The sequence below is a fragment of the Mustela lutreola genome, chromosome 7, assembly GCF_030435805.1.
Source record: "Mustela lutreola isolate mMusLut2 chromosome 7, mMusLut2.pri, whole genome shotgun sequence".
Taxonomy (NCBI): Eukaryota; Metazoa; Chordata; class Mammalia; order Carnivora; family Mustelidae; genus Mustela; species Mustela lutreola.
This window is the reverse complement of record NC_081296.1, coordinates 61,705,556-61,718,508: the sequence shown is the minus strand read 5'-3', so window position 1 is coordinate 61,718,508 and position 12,953 is coordinate 61,705,556. Positions and strand designations below refer to the sequence as shown.

The 12,953-nt window shown below is 35.2% G+C and overlaps 1 protein-coding gene across 1 annotated transcript in view; it reads left to right on the top strand.

Annotated features, from left to right (window-relative positions):
* AQR (aquarius intron-binding spliceosomal factor) overlaps positions 1-12,953 on the top strand; it is a 94,915-nt gene that overhangs the window by 22,367 nt on the left and 59,595 nt on the right. The window contains exons 9-13 of the mRNA XM_059181102.1: positions 2,732-2,808; positions 6,604-6,668; positions 7,852-7,968; positions 9,428-9,541; positions 10,082-10,185. Coding sequence (XP_059037085.1) covers positions 2,732-2,808; positions 6,604-6,668; positions 7,852-7,968; positions 9,428-9,541; positions 10,082-10,185 — 477 coding nt within the window. The remainder of the gene's footprint in view (positions 1-2,731; positions 2,809-6,603; positions 6,669-7,851; positions 7,969-9,427; positions 9,542-10,081; positions 10,186-12,953) is intronic.

Below are 12,953 nucleotides of genomic sequence, written 5' to 3'. Positions count from 1 at the left end.
ATAGCAGAGAACAAAGTGGAAGTAATTCTTGCTCTATGGAACTTACATTCTATTTGGGAAGGACAGCAGCAAACAGATCAATTATGTAGTGTTTTAGATGGTGATACATGCTGCGGAGAAAAATAAATCAGGTATAAGGATTAAAGAAGCAAGTGAGTGTTATGGGTTCTTTTAATAGTAATATTTATAATCATTTGGGTAAATCTGGCAGCAAGTATTTATTTCAACAAAGTGCTGTTAGTAGGACACGGGGGACTGCATGCTTTAAGAGCTCTCTCTCTCTCCTCTCTTTCTCTCTCTCAGGCTAACTGGCTAACTGTGACCTTGCCTTTCTACGTGATGGCTGCAGCTGCACTCCGTATTCTGTTTCCATCTTTCATTCTTTTCCACTCACTCCACTCCTTTTTCTCTGCTTATGTAAATATGCCAGATTCCCTTCCCTTGAACCTAGGATAACTTTCTAGCCCTAGCTTATTTTTTCTTCCACTTAGGAGAGTGCTCTGTACATGTGTAGCTAACTAATAATGAAAGCCGTGAGTATGGGTGAGATGATTTAGTCAGATACATAAACCCTGAAAAGAGGGTTGAGGACAAAAAGAAGTGAAACCTGGAGTTACGCTGGTGGCTACCGAAAATGGGAAGAACTGTAAAAAGCTGCGTGCCAGAGAAATGAGTTTGGGTGAAAGGGAGTGAGAGCTATACGGACAGGATATTGTTAGGGTCAGAGTAGGAAAATTCCTTCTTTAATTTCCAACTCTAGCCTCATCTCTCACAGTGCCTTTCCACCTAACAGCCTCTTGATTGAACTGATCACATGGCATCTGTATTGACTACTCTATTTTTTTTTTTAACCCGCTCTTACCATTACCTCAATATGATTTAACCATAAATCTCTGTGGCCCTGTCTTCTCTGCTTCCAGTCTTCATGTAACTCTTTGCTGTGTACACTTGGCCCTTGAACAGCACGGAGGTTGGGGTACCAATATCCCCCACCATACAGTCAGAAGTCCACATATAGTTTGTGACTTCCCAAAAACCTAACTGCTAATTCCCCGCTGTTGACCAGAAGGTTTACTAATAACTGTCAGTGAACACATATTTTGTATACTTTATTTATTACATACTGTACTCTTAAAGGAAGATAGAGAATAGAAAATGTTAAGAAAATCCTAAGGAAGAGAAAATGTATTCACAGTCCTATAGTGTATTAATTGAAAAAAATCTGCATGTAAGTAGACCTATACAGTTCAAACCCCTGCTATTGAAGGATCTGTTCTGTTTGCCATGAACTCCATTTCGGCTTAAGTAATCATTGTTCTTCCTCCTAACCTTGCCCTTCTAGCCAATTTCTCTTAATTCCTCCAGACAGTAGGGCTTGGAATATTCCAGTCCTTTGACTAGCAATTTATATCCCATCCATCAGTCCTATTGGATCATCTTTTGTCCTCTTTCTTCTTTCTTGCTTTTCACACTGCTGTTGTCTTAATTCAGGCCTTCATAGCTTCTGATTAAAGCATTACAATAAATTCCTATTTGGTGTTTCTTCCAGCTTTCCCACAACAATGAGCCTAACAAGCCATCTCCATAGAAAATTTTGTTTTGCTTGCCATATTCCTATTCACAAGTTTTCAATGGTTTCCTGGTTCCCTAGGATAAACTCTGAAGTCCTTGCAGTGACATTCAGAAACCCCCAACTATTTTTTGCGACTCCCCCAAATCCTTGTCCCTGTCTGTTCTTTGTTTGTTAAACTTTGCTTCCCTAAGTACCTTTTCCCCTCCATTCCACTTAATTGTAGGCTAACCTAAGCACTTCTAGATGGACTACTTTAGGCCGCAGTGCTTTCTTCTTCTGAATTCCAAAAACATGCTGTGTGTTCTTTGATTGCAATGCTAGCTGTTCGTTTAATGGTTAGAATATGTGTAGTTATTTAGAAAAAAGATTCTGCAGTCACACTTTAGGCTCCACACTCACTTGCTGTGTAACTTTGGGCAAGGTAACCTCACCTCTTTCAGCACCAGTGTGAAATTGGGACAGTTAGTAGTACCTATCTCAAGGACCATTGTCAGCATTACATGAGATCATTCATATGAAGTACTAAATGCAGCTCAGATCCTGACACACTAAGTGCTCAATTAATGTCTGCCAGTCTTATTAATTACGTGCTGGTCTGTGTTACTGATTATCTTTAAATTATAATACTTGTCATTTCAAATACATTTTAGTCATTCCTCCTTTATATTTCCAGTAGGACTGGCATAATCATTTGCAGCTGCCCAGTACGTGATGAATATTTGCTGATTGATTGGTATATAGTGCATCTTAAATTAGTAATGAGTAGAATATTGTTTTTTAAACCAACATTTAATTTTTAGACATTGTAATATTCTATGTGATACTTCAAACATATTAAAGTATAAAACTGCTTATTTTATTTTAACTATATACTTAAACATTAAATTTTGAACCTTAAGGGCAGACTATAAATGAAATTTTGGAAACTCCTTTCTTGTTCTGACCTTTAAATCACAAGTGAGAACTTTGACAGAAAGAGAAAGGGGTGTTTCTTAGCTGGCTTATTACACCAGTAATAAAGAAGCAGCTGTGTGTTCAAATTATGGTCCCAATTTCAGAGAAAAATGGAACATTTGAACAGTGTTAGAAAGGCTCCTTTGACATTTGAAATAATTATTTTTCAAAAATAATTTGGTCAATGTTATTCTCTGATTTTAGAGCCTATCAAGAAAGAAGATTTCTTTCACAACTCATACAGAAGTTTATCTCTGTGCTGAAATCAGTGCCTCTTTCTGGTAACTATCTTCTCTTACTTCATTTGTAAAGTTGTCATTTAGGTATCCCGACAGTATTTCCTGGTCTGCAGTCTAAAACCTGCTCTTAGAATAGTTTTAAATCATAATGACAACATATCTGTCCTCCCCTTTTCGTGAATATTACCAGTCTGAGTATTGTGACTGCCTTAGGAGTTCACATATTTTTAAAGGTACCTGCATGATTATTGAAATAATTATTTAGCAAATATTTTTTGAGTTTGCTTGCTAGACCTAGGTCCTGAGCAAGGTGCTAGAATACAGTGGTGAACAAGACAGTAACAGAGCCACGTGGCATTTACAATATGGTCCTAAATAGTGTTTTTAAACAACATCAAATACTGTTTCAAGGGGAAAGAATTATTTTTGAGGTATGAGGTACAAGACAAAATAGGAAAGATTTTCTTCCAGCATGGCCTCCATTTATGGATGAAACAAATATATGTTGTATAGACTGTATACTTAAAAATATACCATGGTTATACTATATTTGTGTGTGTGTGTGTGTGTGTGAGATAATGCCTGTATACTCGGGGTGGGGGGTGGGATATTACATTATCCTGAGTTTGCAAGATCTTTATAAGCATTAAGTGAATGTACATAGAATATTTTTTCTTAATAAAGGTGTATATATGCTATGTAAGATATGTCATTGGTTAATAAAATTTTATTTTCTAAGTGGGATATAATCTAAGAGCAGCTCTGTAGGTGTATCATATGTATATTTTTGCATCAGAGATTGTAGGTTTTTTAAAACTAAAATACAACAGGATTACTTACAAATATTGACCTTCCAAGTAGTATTTTACAACTGAAAATCATATCTATAATTCAGCGAGTAGTAGATACTAATGCTGTTCATCAGCTATACCTGATTTGAGACATAAGATTACTCCCACCATCGGTGTAAAGAAAAAATTATCATATGCTAATAATCTAAGTCACTTAATATTAGTTTTTTTTTTTTAAAGATTTTATTTATTTATTAGAGAGAGAGAGAGCACAAGTAAGCAGAGCAACAGGCAGAAGGGGAGAGAGAAGCAGGCTCTCTGCTGAGCAGGGAGCCTGATACAGGCCTTGATCCCAGGACCCTGGAATCATGACCAGGGCCGAAAGCAACCACTTAACCAACTGAGCCACACAGGCACCCCAATATTAGTATTTTTAAGTGTTTCAGTTAAGTGGCTTAAATCTAGGAGGAAAACTTAGATGTATTTTTTGGAGCACAAAAGGTATTAATGAGTACTTGGAGCTACTAATGCCTGTAATAATTAAAGTCATAAAAATTGACATCTCTATAGAATGTTAATTTTGGGGCATCAGCAAGGTTTGAAAATCAAGTAACAACAGCAACATGGAACCTGTAGTAATTTTAACAATCTGCAAACCAGCTATTACCATTGCTTATTGGCAGAAAAGAAAATTTCTTAGATTGACCTTGAGTTTTAATCAAAATTTGTTAACTCTTTGGCAGCTGAACCAACAAGATAATTAAAGAAGTGTGCCCGTTCAGAGAGTAAAGGTGGATAGATTATATAGTTAAAAAACAGAAAACTGGCTTTTAAAAAATAAGGATTATAGCTTCATTTCACAGGCTCATGAAAAACAGCATATCCATATTAGTTATTATTAAGGAAGTCTTTGTAGTTGAGCTGTCAGGACTGCTGTCAGAAGAAAGGGGGAAAAACCCCCACAGTGTACGTAAGAAGCAAATGATAAGGATATCTCAGTGTCTGAAATTGGAATGACAAGGTTTCTGCTGTAAACAGCATGCCTAGTAGGGCCTACATACATAAAAATATGCAGCTTTATTCATCAGAGCTCAGAAGTTGAGTGGCAAGTATCATGTTCTAATTTTAATTTTAAATAGGACGTTGCCGGTAATTTTCTCAAAACTGAAAATAAAAATACAGAGTACAGAGTTTGCTCACTTTTTCAATTTTGGACAAAAATATTTTTCTTTGACAGTAACAAGAAAAAGGAGCAGAGGACTAAATTGAATGAATTTAATTTTTAAGTTGCTTCTTTAAATTCTTTAGTTTCAACAGCTATATGACTAGACTGTGTCTCAGAAAACCTGAGTTTCAGTTCTAACGAGTCATTATTTTGTTCTACACTTTTACGAGGTCATTTTCTCTGGTTTTCACTTTCTTACCTGAAAAATGAAGAGCTAGAATAGGCATTCTCTATGGTCTTTTCCAGGTGTGAAACTTTATGGTTATGTTATTTCATAGTCTGGATTTGGAGCATATGTTAGCGAGAAAAGTGCTACTTAATATTTCCATATATTAGTCACAAAAATATTCGCATTTCTTTCCTTAGATGAAGCCTTCCAATTTTCTGTATAGTACAAATAAATTAAATACATGGATTTATTTAAGCATTCATAGGTTAAATCTAGGCACTGGGGTTAGTCGCTGCTGGGAGTCCGTCCTTAGACTAAGCAATAGTGGGGACTCTGGAATTTTTTCCTTTTTAACTGACAGAATCTTGGGATGCCTGGGTGGCTCAGTTGGTTAAGCGGCTGCCTTCAGCTCAGGTCATGATCCCTAGGGTCCTGAGATCAAGTCCCGCATCAGGCTCCTTTCTCAGTGGGGAGCCTGCTTCTCTCTCTGCCTCTGCCTGCCTCTTTACTTGTGATCCTCTCTCTCTTTCTCTCTCTATCTCTCTCTCTCACAAATAAATAAATAAATCTTTAATTGACAGACTCTTGGTAGGATGATTATCTGGTAAAATGATAGACTATTACCTGGCATTATGAAAAAAAAAAACAAAAAACTTTAAAGGTTTGTCATGTCATGAGGTTGTAATTATTTAAAAATAGAAGTAAATATTTTATAAAAATAGTACATTAATAGTCATAAATAGCATAAAATAAGGTAATGGTTTAAAAATATTTCATTGCTCTGTCATTGATGTTTTATTGTTAAATACTAACATATATATATATATATACATACACACACACACACAGGGGAAAAAAACTCATTTAACAGTTGTCCCTTTAATTAGTTTGGTGTGTACCTTTCCTGCCCATTTTCTTTGCATTCTAAAGGTATCTATGTCTGCATGTACACATATATATATATGTGTGTTTATGTATATGAGAGAACTAGAAGTTTAGTGTGTGAAAACAAGAAGGAAAGTGGGTCAAAAACTGATTTAAACTGCCTTTTTTTTTTTTTTTTTAAAGATTTTATTTATTTACTTGACAGGGAGACATAGCAAGAGAGGTAACACAAGCGGGGGGAGTGGGAGAGGGAGAAGCAGGCTTCCCGCTGAGCAGGGAGCCTGATGTGGGGCTCCATCTCAGGACCCTGAGATCATGACCCAAGCTGAAGGCAGACGCTTAACAACTGAGCCACCCAGGTGCCCCTTAAATTGCCTTTTTAGTTCTGTTTTTTTTTAGACTGCCTTTTTAGTTTTTGTATCACTTGGTTTTTTCAAATCTAGTCATTTAGTACAGGTCTTTTTTTATGACTAATTATTACAGACATTAGTAGGTCTAAACACTTCAAAAATATTTTTGCAAACCTGACTTTTTAAATGTGTTTCTGACCCAAGATAGGTTTTTCGTTGTCTTATATTTGTAGAGCTAAACATAAGGGTAAGGCCCACCTTTTTTGAAATAATAGGTGGGGTCCTTACACAGGATCATGATCCTGTCCTGTAAGAGACACATGACAGTTTCAGTAACTAAATAATTGCCAGTAAGGATTTAGTACATTGAATGGCCTAAATAAGAAGATTCTAACCTGTTTTCTGTGTTATGTCTAGAGCCAGTCACTATGGACAAAGTTCATTACTGTGAAAGATTCATTGAACTTATGATTGACCTAGAGGTAAGAAATGGGCAGTGGCTTTTCTGTTACATCATCTTTAAGGGGACAAGATTAATCATATAACTATATGAAATATATGAAATATTTCTTCATTACTGGCCTTAGTTTTTTTTACCCATTTCTATGTGTAACAGAGAGAGGAAAGTCAAACGCAGTTGGCCCTTGAGGTTTTCAGATAGCTGTCAGATGGCTATTGTTTGTAGAAAAAACTACTATATAGTGTAGTTATTAAACATGAGTCTAGCAATAGCATTTTATTTTTTATCATATTTATTACCCTATCATAGAGGGTCTTGGTTTTGGCTTTAGTTTTTTTTCCCCCCATCACAGAGTTTTAATAGTGGCTGAAGTTGGGGGTTTTTGTCCATCTCTTTAATAATCTCACTTTTCTAAATGTGCCTAAATATTGTTGATGAAAAAAGGTATAGCTGCTATTGTCAATTTTTTAAATTAAGATTCTTAAAGAAGATTTCATGTTATTAGGTGCAAGATTTTGACAGAAAGTTCAGATGCAGAGTTGGTGTAATTCAGATTGAATTCATTTTCTTTCCTTTCCCTCTTTACTGCAGGAAATTGAAAGAAAATCCTTTGTGTTCATTTCTTATCTGGAGAGAGAGGGTGGTTTCTTGACATAAGGATTAGAGTATTGGACTGGCAGCCATTCATGAGATCTTTATTCAGATTCTAGTTCTGCCAGCAACTAATTTATAACCTCTAAGGATCTTGATAACCTCATCTATAAAATGAGGATATTTCGTTAGATTAGTGGCTTTCACACTGATATCAGTATCGGCATTTTCTTGCTGACTGTCATAAGAGGGATATGGGAAGAAGATACAGGGAAAGAAGTCTCCACATAAACCCTTATCTCCAGTCTCTTTTCTTTCAGAGTAGTACCATTTTAAAATTTATACACAATACATATTGGGATTTCATATAGGATTTTGTTTGAAAACTACTGGCCTGTATATCGGTGAAATTTCTTCCAGTATTGGATTTTATTTTTAAACATTGCCACTGAGTTTACTTACAGCACTGACCAGACCCCTTGCTTTGTGACCGTGACTTTTCAAGACTAGAGGGAACCCTATATGTGATTGACGCTTATGAACCAAATAGTCGATCTTTATCTCTAGCTGCAGAGAACATGCAGACTTACTGCTATAGTATTTATTTTTTCTAGGCCCTACTTCCCACAAGGCGCTGGTTTAATACCATCCTAGATGACTCCCACCTTTTGGTTCACTGTTACCTTTCCAATCTTGTTCATAGGGAAGAGGATGGCCATCTTTTTTCCCAGGTGAGCATTGCTATATCCGAACTGTCACATAGTTTTCATTTCTAAATTGACCTTTTTTTTGCCATGCAACTAAGAATACCAGTGGATGATATAAAGGAAAGTTTGCTAAATATTGAATTGAATAATGTAACTTCCTAATTAGTCATTTTAAAGTAAAATCAAGTCTTAATATAGAAAATGAATGAATGAGAGCTTTTGTTAATCATATGTGATTTTATTATTGAACTGAATTATGATCTTGACAATGATAGTAATCACTGTGGAATTGAATAGATAATGAGCATTAATTTCAAGAGAACTATGCCCTAATCTCATGGCTGTCTTTCCATAACATGATGGTGACAGAGACAGTTGATAGCATGGAAGTGCTCATTTGCTACCTTGGGTAGAAAGAAGTATTAGTGTTTCACCTTGTTTCACATCTCTTTTTCAGAAGGAAAGTCTTCTAACAAACTTCTAACCTTATGTTTCAATGAGATCATACTTGGAGATACAATTTTTGTGTGTTTACATTTTCTTTCAGGAATTCTTTTATTTTTTCATTTTTTTTCCAATTTATTTTAGAGAGAGTGTACAAGCTAGGGGAGAGGAAAAGAAAGAATCTCAAAAAGACTCCCCACTGAGTGCAGAGTCCCACTTGGGGCTCAATCGCACGATCCTGAGAACATGACCTGAAGCGAAAACCAGGAGTCGGATGCTTAACCGACTGCAGTACCCAGGCGCCCCCAAAATTCTTTTATCTTGTATCTATATTTTTTCTCATTCTCTTATTGAATTTCTATCTAGTGATTTGCCACATACATTACAACATACTAAAATTCTCGTATCTGATCTTCCATAGATTAAAATTAAGAATAATAAAGATCTGGGGTGAATGCAGCCAGTAGATTCTTGATGCCATTGCTATGAAGGGAGAGCAGGCCTTCATTAGCAGCAGTAACTAGGCCAAAGAAAGGGTTTGGTGGCCATGGAGACTGATGAGAGGAAGTAGTATCTTAACTTTCCTCACCTTGCTATTTTTCCCTAATAGAAGCAGCACACAGAGGCGATTATAGCTAATATGAATTACAAAGCCTTCATTCAGAAAATTCTGTATTAAGTGTCATAAGTAAAAGACCTCCGCAGTGATAATTTGTTTTTTTTTTCCTTTAGTATGCCTTTCTTTGATTAGATCCTTAATGTCTGTTCATTATTAGGATTGCAGTTTAAGTTCGTCTCTGTAGAAGTAGACCATGTATATGACATAGATTTTAACAATTTATTGTTAGAACCATACTTTATTCTTATACAAATAACACATTTGGATATGTTCTGAAGTGTTTGTTGCAGTGTTTATATTCCATAGTTTTTCAGCACCTCTGAGAAGTTATATGGACTTGTTATTCTTTATAATAGCTTTTGTTTGTGGTTTCTTGTTCTTATGTTCACACAGTTTAGTAATGTAAATGTATCCTTTCAGCTTTTGGACATGCTTAAGTTCTATACTGGTTTTGAGATTAACGACCAGACTGGAAATGCTCTGACAGAGAATGAGATGACCACAATTCACTATGACAGAATTACTTCTCTACAGGTAACTTGCAATTCAGCGTAACCTATGCTCTGCTGTTTCTGTTTTCTTGCAGCTTACCACATGGTTGGTTGAGGGTTGTTACCCTGAGAGGTCCTTTCTTTCCAGAGTTCCAGAGTAAAAGTACAAACCACTGTGCTTTTGAATTCTCCCTCAAGCTGTCTCTACAGTGGGGATTTCCCTTGGAACTTTATTTTAGTTTTGTTGGACTAGTTATTCATAATAAAGTATTGTTTTATTTTTCTCCTTTCTGTCAGTGAAGCTAGCTCTCATGACTGTTTTCATGTTTGTTCAAAATACAGCATTAGCAATAAACTGAATGTTGACTCTTGGTTTTTGCAATCCTGCTGGAATAATTCTAGCTTTTTGCCATTGTATTGAATGCTTCTGGCTAAATATGGCAGAGGTCACATAATGAGAAGCATATAAGAAAGAGAAGTGCATTAATATTTTTAAAATATTATATTTATTTAGTTTATAAATTATAGTTGATTGTATTAATATGTAGGCATTAGTTACTGATTTCTTTTTTCTCTTTTCTAGAGAGCTGCTTTTGCACATTTCCCTGAACTCTATGATTTTGCCCTCTCGAATGTGGCAGAAGTAGATACCCGGGAATCATTGGTCAAGTTTTTTGGACCTCTTAGGTAAGTTGACATGAAAGGAAAACTGAATTTTAGTTTTCTTTTTGCCTTTAATCATTTTGCACTATTAGGTAATGGAACTTATTGTACCACTTTATTGACAACTAAAACTAGTGCTTCTCTGTAGCAGTTGGTATCTTTAAGGAACTTAGATACAATTATTGATCTTCTGTTTTGGGGGGCAAAATTTATATTTTTCATAACAAACTTTTTTTCTAAATCATAAATTTTTCTTAGAGTAGAACATAACACTGGTATTCTGTCAATTATAACATAAAACAGAAACTAGTGCATGTTCATATGTGGTATTAGAAGATGAGAAAATGTGTGTTTAAAATTTATGAAATAGTAATATTCTTTGACGCTTAGCTAATACACTTTTTTTTAAATGGTAATAATGCATTTATAGTACATAGGCACTCTACTACACGTGTAAATAATTCTCAAGACATTCATTTGTGTAAGGAGTAGGTACCATTTTAGAAATAAGGTCCTCGAGACACAATTAGTAAGTCATTTGCCTAGATCAAATAGCAAATAAGTGGCAGAGCTAGGATTCCAACATAGGTAAGTCCAATTTCAAATGTAGGCAGTATAACTTTTAACTGTGCTCTCATATCTCCCAGTGTCCTTAATTCTTGGGAGAAATTATGTTTATTTCATTGGCTATTTAAAATGAAACAAATTTGGTTTCAACCTGAAAGTTGGTTTGGTTGTTGATTTTCTTAAGAAGATTTAATAATGACTTACAATAACACAAAATCTGTTTCATTCTCCTAATGAACTGCATGAAGTTCCATTGGATAGGTGTACCATACTATTTTTTAACCACTCTCCTATCGACAGATCTTTACTTTGTAAATTTTTGGCCATCACTAACAATTCAGTGATGAACAACGTTGTTTCTATATCTATAAAAAAATCTTGATGCTGATTCCAGAAGGAGTATAGTGACTGGAAGGAGTTATGTATTTAAAATTTGTTATATATTGCTAAATTTCCTTCAAAAATATGTATCGATGATACCAACAGCATATGAGTATTTATTTTTTTCCCTACCAAGTAGGTACACTACTAGTCTTTCATTCTTGCCAATCCAAGAGTAAAAGAGCCCTCATTGTTTTACTTTGCATTCTGTAATTATATTGGGGAAATTGAGCATCTTTCTATTTTTCTTGGCTATTTGCATTTCCTCTCTAACTTTCGTGTTATCTTTTGCTATTTTGTATTCATTCTTCAATACATTCAATTCATTGCTTGTATTGATCTTTTTTTGAAGAAAGCTTTATGTATTTTGCATGCTAATATTTGGTCTAGTTTGTGTTGTAATTATTTTCTATCATTTTCTCACTTTTAAGCTTTATTTTGGTGTATTTTATTACCACAATTGTTTTAAATTTTTAATCCTCTCTGTCAATCTTTTTTTTTTTTTTTAAAGATTTTATTTATTTATTTGAGAGACAGAGACAGACAGAGACAAGTAGGCAAGAGAGGCAAGCAGGGAGAGAGAGGAGGAAGCAAACTCTCCATGGAGCAGAGAGCCTGATGTGGGGCTTGATGCCAGGACCCTGGGATCATGACCTGAGCCGAAAGCAGAGGCTTTAGCCCACTGAGCCACCCAGATGCCCTTGTCAGTCATTTTTTAATAACAGTAACAAATGGTTTGTGTAGAAGGCTTTTATCACCATAAGATTATAAAATATTATATTTTAAAACACTTCCATAGATTTTTTTTTTTTAATGTTCAATTTAGCTGCATAATCCACTTGGGAATTTATTTTCATCCGTGATGCTCCTTTATACTCTTGTAAATTACTGAGGATGCTAAAAAAACTTTTTTTAATGTGGATTATAGCCATTATGTTTACTGTATTAGAAATTAAAACTGGAAAATGTTAAATACTTTATTAAAATAAGTTAAAAACCTATTACATGTTAGCACACATAGTGTTAATGAAAAAGATATTCTCCAAAATTAAAAAAGTATATAGTGAGGAGTGGCGTTGTTTTGCATTTTTGCAAATCTTTTTTTTTTTTTTAATTTAAATTTTAGTTAACATACAGTGTAATATTGGTCTATAGAGTAGAAATCAGTGATTCATCACCTCCATACAATAATAACCAGTGTTCATCAGAGCAAGTGCCCTCTTTAATGCCCATCACCCATTTAGCTCATCCCCCGCCCATCTCCTTCCATCGACCTGCAGTTTGTTCTCTGTTGTTAAGTCGTTTATGGTTTACTTCCCTCTCCGTTATTTTCCCCCATTCCCATATGTTCATCTATTTTCTTTCTTAAATTCCACATATAAGTGAAATCATATGTTATTTGTCTTTCTCTGACTATTTTATTTAGCATAATATACTCTAGCTCCATCCATGTTATTGCAAATGGCAAGATTTCGTTCTTTCTCATGGCTGAGTAATATTCCATTGTATTTATATACCACCTCTTCTTTATTCATCAGTCAGTGGTCATTTGGGCTCTCTCCATAGTTTGGCTGTTGTTGATAATGCTGCAGTAAACACTGGGGTGCATGTACCCCTTCCAGCCTCTCTCTTTGTATCCTTTGGGTAAATACCTAGTAGTGCAATTGCTGGATCATAGGGTAGCTGTATTTTTGTTTTTGAGGAACCTGCAAACTGTTCTCCAGAGTGGCTGCACCAGTTTGCATCCCCACCAACAGTGCCAGAGGATTCCCTTTCTCAGCATCCTCATTAACACCTGTTGTTTCTTGTATTGTTAATTTTAGCCATTCTGACAGGTGTGGGGT